Source organism: Delphinapterus leucas, chromosome 19 (genome assembly GCF_059928025.1).
Source record: "Delphinapterus leucas isolate spDelLeu-1000000601 "Yukka" chromosome 19, BTC_Dleu_Yukka2, whole genome shotgun sequence".
NCBI classification, from domain to species: domain Eukaryota; kingdom Metazoa; phylum Chordata; class Mammalia; order Artiodactyla; family Monodontidae; genus Delphinapterus; species Delphinapterus leucas.
Window position 1 is genome coordinate 63,605,226 of NC_143147.1, and position 9,493 is coordinate 63,614,718.

The 9,493-nt window shown below is 44.6% G+C and overlaps 1 protein-coding gene across 1 annotated transcript in view; it reads left to right on the forward strand.

The window, feature by feature from the left end:
- Positions 1–9,493, forward strand: part of JPT1 (Jupiter microtubule associated homolog 1) — an 11,036-nt gene continuing 1,543 nt past the window's right edge. Inside the window, exons 1-4 of the mRNA XM_022589659.2 lie at positions 1–188; positions 6,215–6,357; positions 6,700–6,797; positions 7,714–7,732. Coding sequence (XP_022445367.1) covers positions 133–188; positions 6,215–6,357; positions 6,700–6,797; positions 7,714–7,732 — 316 coding nt within the window. The 5' untranslated portion in view covers positions 1–132. The remainder of the gene's footprint in view (positions 189–6,214; positions 6,358–6,699; positions 6,798–7,713; positions 7,733–9,493) is intronic.

Below are 9,493 nucleotides of genomic sequence, written 5' to 3' on the forward strand. Positions count from 1 at the left end.
TCCGGTTGGCAAACAGCGGTGGAGGCTCTTGCAGCGGTCGCCGGTTCTGGGCTGTGGGGGTACTCTACGCTCCTCAGACCTGACCCTTTCAGCTCTCCGCTCCCGCGCCAGCCTACCTCGCTCCTCGGCGCCATGACCACCACCACCACCTTCAAGGGCGTCGACCCCAACAGCAGGAATAGCTCCCGGTGAGGCTCGGGGGCTCGGGGGCGGGAGGGCCGCTGCCCAGGGGGCCAGGCGGGTCTGGTGGCAGGTCGTCGGCGGTAACGTGCCCGGGGCGCTGCTCTCGCGCTCGGCCGGGCGGTGGGGCTCGGCCACCGGCTCCCCCTTTGTGCCGCCGGCTAACCTGACGCGCCGGCCCCGCCCGATTCCTGCTCCTCTTCCATTCATTCCTTCCCTGGAGCTAGGGGCTGGGGAGGGCCGTGGCCGCTCGCGCTCGCACGATGTGCCGGGATGTGCCGAGAGGGTTCGCTTTCTCCCTTTTGTGGCGTGGCTGGCTCGGCCCCAGGGCGGTGGTCTTGGGCCCCGGGTGCCCGGGCAGCCCGCGGGGCACCTTGATCCGGCCCTATTGTCCCACCCCCGCCCACGCGCTCGTGCCTCTGGCCCGGGGCAGGTGGTGGCCCCGCGCCCGGCGTGGCGGTCAGATCCTGCAGCCGCAGCGATCGGTCCGGCGGGCTCCTACCCACTCGGGTCCGCCCGGCAGGTGGCATTTTTGTTCGGGCGGGGCTGGTCGTCGCGACCCTCACCCCCGTTCAGGACCTAGCCGTCAGCCCTCCGCGAAGTGCCTCCCCCTCTGCTAACAAAGGAAAGACCCCTGCTCCTTCCCCTCCCGCGCCCACCTCCGAACGGGAGGGGGAGCGAGTCGTTCCGAGTGGGTTTTCTGCGCTCAGACCTTCGGACCTCGGTGTTTGCAACCCACCTCTTTCGCTTCCCCCTTTGACGTATGCAAAATGAGTTCACCTCTGGCCGCGATTCCCCTGCCGGAGGAGGTTTCCTGTTCTTGGGCGGGGCCGGAGACATCCATTGTCTCTTCCGTACTATCTCCACCTGCGTAGCCGGGGCGTTTCTGGCCACTCATGCCACTGCATTTGGGGAAGGGGGCCCTGGGCACGGTGTTTGGACTGGGAGGGTCCCTTTTCCAAGCCCTTGCCTAACTTGGTGGAAGGGTTTGGATGCGGTGGTAGATGTCTACATTGTCTCGGCTAAGTGCATGCACGCTGTTCTTTAAGGTGGGATACAGGCATCTCAGGGATCCTGCTCAAGGCGTGGAGGAAGCTTAGATTCCACTTTTTCTGAGCATCTCTTCTTCATTGATCATGACCTGAAGTCATGTGTGGCCAGCCTTGGGGGTCCTGGGCAAGTGGCACAAAGGGAGCCATTTTGTGGGGCTAAGAAGACAGCCGTGAAATAGCAGTGTCTCACAAGGGTTGGAGTCCTTGGGGACAAAAAGCAGGCCTCAGCAGTGAGTCTTAGGAGGGAGTGTTGGAAATGACATTCCTTTTCAACTCATTCCTTTCCCTTTCAAAATGTAGAAAAGAATGGGAAAGATTTAAAAAAATAAATTAGTGTGTTACTGGGAGGAAGGGGAACTTGAGTAGGATAGACCTACGAAAACACTGGTCACTCCCTCTTCTGTTGTCATCCTTCCAGTGAGATCATTTTTTTTCAGAGGACACTGGAACAAATTGAACCTCGGTTTTTCATTTTGTGCTATGAGGCCAACTTTATCCTGGTCATACTGTAGTGATTGGAATGTGAAAATTTACACATTATATTAAAAAATCTGAGGTTTTATCCTTTGGGGTTGAGTGCAGTTTAGTGCTTCACAAAGAATTTAAGTAACCAGGTCAAATGAATCCTCACACTAGCTTTTTGATTTGTATCTTTGAAATGTGAGACATAAATGACTTTTGGGTCTGCAAAATAAATGTTTTAATTCGCCTGTTGTCATCAATTTCCCTCCAATATTGTAATCTCAAGACTGTAGCATTTTGTCCTTTTATTTACTTCCTACCTTTCCTTCTTGTAGAATCTCACCTAATTCTCTTAAACTTCTTTTCTCCAGTAACATTTTCCTGGCTCCATAAACACATTATAAATTTAGTTCGATAGGGAAGGAATGACCTGCAAAGATCATAGAGCAACTCTGGGACTTAGAGAAGAAAGAAAAAGTAATTTTTTGAAAATTGCTATCCGCAGTACATGGACACATTTTTGTTGAGCCTCGGATGTGTAATCCTGACCTAGTCATATGCATAGTTCAGAAAAAACAGCGGGATCTTAAAAAATAAAACTGAAATAATTTCTGTCTTATGATCCAAATCCTTTGTTTGGGGATGTCTCGCTGTTACAAATGGGCTCTCCAACACTGACGTCATCGGAGTAGGTAGTACCTGCTATTGCAAGAGGAACACAGACCTTTAAAAAGTTGGTCCGGTCAGAGCTTTGACTTTCTTTTGAAGCTGGTGATTGGGTTCTAGTGTCTTTTTTTTTTAAGGCAAAAAAAAATTTCCTGGCCCATTAGGGTTCTGAAGATTTTCATCTTGCTGAAATAATTCATGAGAATTTAATTATGATAGTAAGGAAAATCATTCTAATCTCTAGGGAATGAAGGGGATGACAGTGAAGCAAGTTAATTTTGTTTTTTGTTTTGGGATCTTAGTTCCCCAAACTGTGCCTCATCCTGTGGAAGCGTGGAGCCCTAACCACTGGACCACCAGGTTATTCCCTGAAGCAGGTTAATTTTGATTATAGTATTTCAAGTGTCTGTTGATTTGAGGTACAAATGATAAAAACCTAGTCACTTCCAACTTTAACATAAGAAAATGACTATTAAGAATTTATAACATACCTTTAATTATGATTTAAACAATTTAATTAGCAAACCTAAAATTATCTTTATAAGAGGTATGCCTGAACACATTTATCTTAATTCATATAATGAATTTAATCTAAGTGGATATTTAATATCTGAGACTTAGAAACAGTGGGGTTTTTAATGTTTTACATGTTATAAAAGCGGGTCTTCCCTGCCCGCACGGGGAAAATAATGAAATTTTAATTTAGTATAAATTGAGTACTGAATTTTACTATGGACACAGACACGAATATTAGATTTAGGGGAGGATGCTAGAGGATGTATATAAGAAATAGCTTCAGTCTAAGGCTAGAAAACAAGAAAAGCAATCAAAGCACCAACCACATAGGTATGTAGTTTAAAGAGAAAAATGGCATTAGAGTGGTTCCCCTATTGCAGCACTTTGAGCATGTCTTGTGTGCCTGTCAGGGAGAGAGGATTTGGGATTTGGCCCCATCTCTGTCACTTAACTAATGCTGGGCAATTTATTTAGAACTTCTCAAGGCCTGACTTCGCTCTCTTAAAAAATGAGGCTATTTGCTGAACTAGACAGAGGAGAGCCAAGCCCAGCTGGCACCTGATTTTTACATTGATAAATGGTTGAAAAAGGCAAGAAGAAGAATCTTTCATGACTTGTGAAAAGGACATGAAAATCAAATTTCAGTGTCCAGAAATAAAGTTTTATTGGAACATAGCTGCACTCATTCGTTTTTGTGTTGTCTATGGCTGTCTTTGTGCTACGTGATGGAGCTAAACAGTTGCAAAAGACCAAACGAAACACAAGCCAAGAATATTTACTATTTGGCCCTTTACAGAAAGAGCTGGTGACCAGAAGGAGGGTGTCTAACATGCTTTCCTCTCAGTGTCCTACTTGTCATTCTTCAAGGTCATGGAGGGCTTCATGGAGGAGGTGGAGGTTTAAGAAATGGGCTGGATTTTGAAATAGTCGCCAAGGAAAGGGTGGAGAGTGCTCTGGGCAGGAGGAAATATGGGAGTAAATACTCCAAGGTGGAGATAAGCCAGAACAGTTCACTGAACAATGAAGAAAGTGGCCTGACTGGGTTGGAGAAGATGGTAAGAACTAGATATGGTTGAGAGGCGAAGTTTATCTCGATTTCCTTGTGTTCTGCTTAGGTGTAACCAAGCCTACGTCTGCAAGTGTTCTTGTACATATGTCTAATTATCTACTTAGGATAACTTCTGGAAGTAGAAACGCTGGTTCATATAAGATGCAAACTTAAACATTTGATACGTTTTATCAGAATGTTCTTTAGAAAGTTTGTGCAAATTTATAGTCTCACACTTTAATTCATGCTGGAAATTGGCATTTTTTTTCATCTTTACCAGCCTAATAAGAAAAAAATATATCCTTTTGTTTTAAATTTCATTTATTTGCTTGTGAATTTAAATTTTCAGTGTTTAGACGTGATCCATATTTTTTAATTGTCTGTTTACCTTTTGTCCATTTTTCTCTCGATTTTTAAAATTATTTTTAAAAGCATTTATATTACCCTTTGTCAAATGTGTGTTTTTGCCAAGTTTAATCTGTCCGTTTTTCATGGTTTCTGGCTTTCATCTTGGGCTTAGAAGGAAAGCCCTTTTCTTCAAGACTAGGACCATATTCGTACATGTTTTCTTCCAATATTTTTGTCTTAGGCTTTAAATTGAAATATTTGACCTAGCTGGAATTTATTTTGGTAAATGAAGTAAGAATATATATTTTGTTTCTTTAATCAAAATGACTAGCCAGTTAACCCAACGCAGTTCTCCCTACGGAACTAAATAAAATACTGCAGTGGTGGTCTTTTTTTTTTTCCCCCTGCACCGTGTGGCTTGCAGGATCTTAGTTCCCCGATCAGGGATCGAACCCATGTCCCCTGCAGTGGAAGTGCGGTTCCCCGGTGGTGGTCTTTTTGAGAGAGAACTCTGTCTTGACAGAGTCCTGAGGAGAAACTGACAAAACCCCCATTGTAGTAGAAGTTGATAACAGAAATCTCAGTAATTGATAAACCATATTTAATAATCAGTAGATTTGAACAACTCAGTTACAGGCTTTATCTGGTAGACACATAGAATATTGGCAGATACACATTCTTTTCAAGCACATATATAGAAGATTTACAAAACTGACCACATATCAAGCCATAAGGCACATCTTATCAAATTTCAGGGGAACATGTCACACAGACTTTGTTGTCCGTGTGGTAATGAAAAGCTGGAAATCAGTGAACTAGAAAGACCTTATGTTTGAAAACTTGCAGAGCTGAGTTTACAAATGACAATCGTATTTATTTGGAAACTTGAATGACATGGACACCTTCCTAGAAAAATGTTTCTTACTCAAAATGATTTAATAGAAAAACAGACCACTCTGATCACCAATAAAGGAAGTGAATCTGTAGTTAGAAAATCTTTCCATGAAACCATCTCCATTTTCTGTTTTGAGTGGTGACAGGACAAATTCAATTGAGTTTTTCCACAGAGGGGACAAACTGGTCAACCTGTGTCAGGAAGATCTGGAAATGTGAATGTGCTGTATTTCCTTGTCAAACGGAAGAGCTGTAGATGGTATCTAAAGGTGCATGGGTATACAGCAGCCATGGAGTCCTAAACTTAACTTCTCATTGACTTTCTCCTTGTGGCTGATCACTCGTCATGATTAGTGAGAGCAGTGAGGCACACGTGTATAAACAGGGCTTGTGAGTCATGCTGAGACGGGAGAGACTATTACCAGTTTTCCTTGGGCTTCTAAATTGGTCAACTTTTATATGTATATTCTTCCATTTTAAAAATTTCGTTGAAAATAAAAATGGAGCCCTTTTTTTTTTTTTTTTTTTTTTTTTGGCTGCGCTATGGGGCATATGGGATCTTAGTTCCCTGACCAGGGATTGAACCCGAGTCCCCTGCATTGGAAGGTGGGTTCTTTACCACTGGACCACCGGGGAAGTCCCCCGTACAGTTTTTTTAAAATAAATAACAAGATGTGCTTCTCAACTTCTTTGCAAGTGTCCAGCGGAGCCTGATAGACAACATCCATTAGGTTTCTGCCTTTTCCTAAAATGGGACGCCGACCAGCCTGCTATGGGTGCTCTCAGGCCGTTTCAGCCGCCTTGTGTGATGCACAACCTCGCCACAGATACTACAGAGCGGGATTTCATACCTTAACGTCCAGCACTGAATTTATACCACGATGAAATCAATTCCTAATTTTCCCATTAGCAGCTCTCTTTTGTGTGTGTGTGTGTGGGGGGGGGTAGGTGGAATGAGCGGTTGAGAAAAATGAAAGGTGTTTGAAAACAAGTGTGCCAAGAAATGTTTTGATCTGATCTGAAATCGTTGTTTTGCCATCATTCCTAGGGTTTTGCGGCCTCCAGGTGGTGGATCCAATTTTTCATTAGGTTTTGATGAACCAACAGAACAACCTGTGAGGCGGAATAAAATGGCCTCTAGCATCTTTGGGACACCTGAGGAAAATCCCCCTTCCTGGGCCAAGTCGGCAGGTACTGTTAGTATCCGTGGTCCCTGGTCAGAGGGACGGCCCAGCAGAGCCACCACAGCTGGTTTTGTGCTGAGTAAAATCTGGCTTAATCATGAGAGACAACAATGAAAGCTTGTCATGGGCGGAGAGACGAGGACTAAGACATGGGAAATGCTGGGAGTCTGTGTAACGCATCAGAATAAGGACAACCGTCAGACTGGGTTATTTAGACCCTCTGTAGAACTTTGAAGCCGTCATTCCCTAACACTGTTAGCTCATGTTGTAGTATGAGACTAACTAATTAAATAGTGTTTTGCTTTAGGTCTTTCCATTGTATTCCTTAAGAAAGTATATTTTGATTCAGGTGCCAAGTCTTGTGGTGGCCGGGAAGATTCTGAGTCATCTGGACCCCAGAGAAGTAACTCTTCTGAAGCAAACCCTGGAGACTTCTTGGATCTGAAGGTCAGTGTGACAGTATGGGGGGAAAGACAGGCTTTGAGGTTTATACAGTTGAGAAATTAATTCCACCTGCCCTGCACCACCCCCATTGTACTGAGACCTGCCACTGGAGTTTTACATAGAGGTAGTTAGGAAAGGGACTAACCATACTGGTGATGGAAGATTGACAGTCAGTCAGAAAGGTGAGTCAATGGGATCTTGGTCTGTTCGTATGTCTCTGCTACCACTAGGATTAGTCTCTGTCCTTCAGTATTGATTTTTGAAACTGGATCACTCGTACTCCGTGTGTATCTCACACATAGTAGCATATCTGAGCTCAAGGACTGTTTTAGTTGTTGGCAGAGGTTGCCCAGTTGTTTTGAGCTGAACTCCAGGAGGCTGTATACCATGGTGTTACCATTCTTTGTCTGCAGGTGATCACGGCCTGTGAGCCCCAGCTATGTGTTTGGAAAGCCTGGTAGGATGTCCCCCTGAGTAGGGACCTCAGAGCACATGGAGGCATCAGCCATCTGGGTGTGGGGAGACCTGTAGAAAGGCTTTGGAATTGATGGAGGCCCTTCAACAGCTAGATTAGGAGAAAGGAGGGGGGAGTGGAAGGACAGGTTTACCAATTTTCTGATAAAAGATCCTCTGAAATGCGAATTGATATTAGGTCATCAGCGTAAATGTTAAGGTTTTTTGGTGTTCGGGGCATGTTACTGGCACCGGGACGATTTGTCCAGCAGCATTTCTGTGTAGCATTGTCCCAGGGTGAATAAAGTTTGTTTACTGTAATGGCAGCGTGACCCTGAACTTGACTACATCAAAACAAAACTTCACATTTGGCTTCAAACAGACAGTAGCTTCTCTGAACTCTGTTTTTCTTTGTGTGTGGCAAAATTAAAATCTGAAGTAAATTGTTAATTTTTTTCTTTTCCAGGGAGAAGGTGATGTTCATGGTGAGTACTTCTGAAAAAGTATCACAACTTCTGGTTCTGTAAATGTTAGAATAGACTGGAATTTGTATTCAAGTCATGTCTTGGGGAAGGAGACTGGGGAGTGAACCTGGCTTTACCCCAACGCCAGCACCCTCTGGGCGGAGAGGAAGGCAAAATGAAACTGGAAAGCTAGCAAGTGTGGCCACGTTTGGTATCGGCCAGCAGTGAGGGCAATGCTAGAAACGTACTAGAAAGGAAAACCACTGGAGAATCCTTTAAGAACAGACGGGCGTTAATCAGGTTGGTATTTGTTACACTCGATGAGAGCTTTTTAGTAAAAGTCTCTAGCATTTCAAGTCAGCCCTCAGCATTTAATTTAGAAAATTTGTTTGATTTTATACTGAGGTGCTGTAACCCTGTGATCTCGTGAATGATGACTTAGCGGGCCGGTGAAGTTTTCATTTAGCACCCATATCACCAATTACATGTGGAAATGAGCTGTAATCATTTGATTATTTAAAACCTTTGAAGTACTTATTGGCACTTCTTCAACAAGCGCCAGAGAATTGCCGGCGCGTGTGATGAGAGGTTTACGCATGTCGGCCAGCAGCAGTCAGGTTAAAGTTGACTCAGTGACATGCAGCCGTCACAGGGCGCCCTGATCTAGGAGGATGAAGCCGCTTCCTCAAGGCCTTTTTCTGCCATTACAATTTGTGAGTCAATCTTCCAGGGAAACAGAAATGTTTAACGAGAATCACATTCCCCTTCTGTCCTCTCATCGTTTCTTGCTGGGCGTGACGGGAGGAGAATCTTCTGAACCATTGAGCATTACCTGGGTTTTCCCTCCACGGACAGATTAGGTTCTCACTGGACTGAAGGTGTATTAGTTATTGTTCCTGTCCAACTTGTTCCATCTAAAAAGATTGTTCTAGAGGTAAAGAAAATCTAGGCTTTTTGATTCTGCTGCTTTTCATATTCTGAAGTACTTCCAGTGTCAGACCTTGTTTAGCAACCATCAAGCTCATCTTTCACTAATTTTGGCCAATGGATATAATGAGAAATTTGGGGAGCCCAGAGAAGTGAGAGCCCTGAAGTTAGGAAAAGAGAAGGCATTTGCCAATGATTAATTCTCCCCCCCACCCCCAGCTCAGTGTTGCAGATCCTTGAGGTGAACGAATAGCACAGGCAGCTGTACAGAGCAAGTCCTTCCTTTTTCTTTTCAAATGATCATCAGTTTTGCCACCTGATTATTCTGTGTTCCTGCTTCTACTTGCAGCTCATTTGTCATAAAATGACAAGGGCATAATCATTCAGGACAGGTCTGGTGAGTAAAGGTCGACCCCAGTTCTGTTGGCAATTTCACTGCAAAGCGAGGCTGTCCTGCTCAGTTGAAATAAACATATTTCGCTTGGAAATGCTGCCATCATCTTTTGGGTAATTAAACACAGGAATGGCTACAGGGAGGACTTTGGAAATCTTGAAGAAAGAGGGGAAAAGTCCAGGAAGTTTATTTATTTATTTTTAAAAGTTTATTCATTCATTTATTTATTTATTTTTGGCCGTGCTGGGTCTTCGTTGCTGCGCGTGGGCTTTCTCTAGTTGCGGTGCGCGGGCTTCTCATTGCGGTGGCTTCTCTTGTTGCAGAGCACGGGCTCTAGGTGCGCGGGCTTCAGTAGTTGTGGCACACGGGCTTAATTGCTCCGTAGCATGTGGGATCTTCCCGGACCAGGGCTCGAACCTGTGTCCCCTGCACTGGCAGATGGATTCTTAACCACTGCGCCA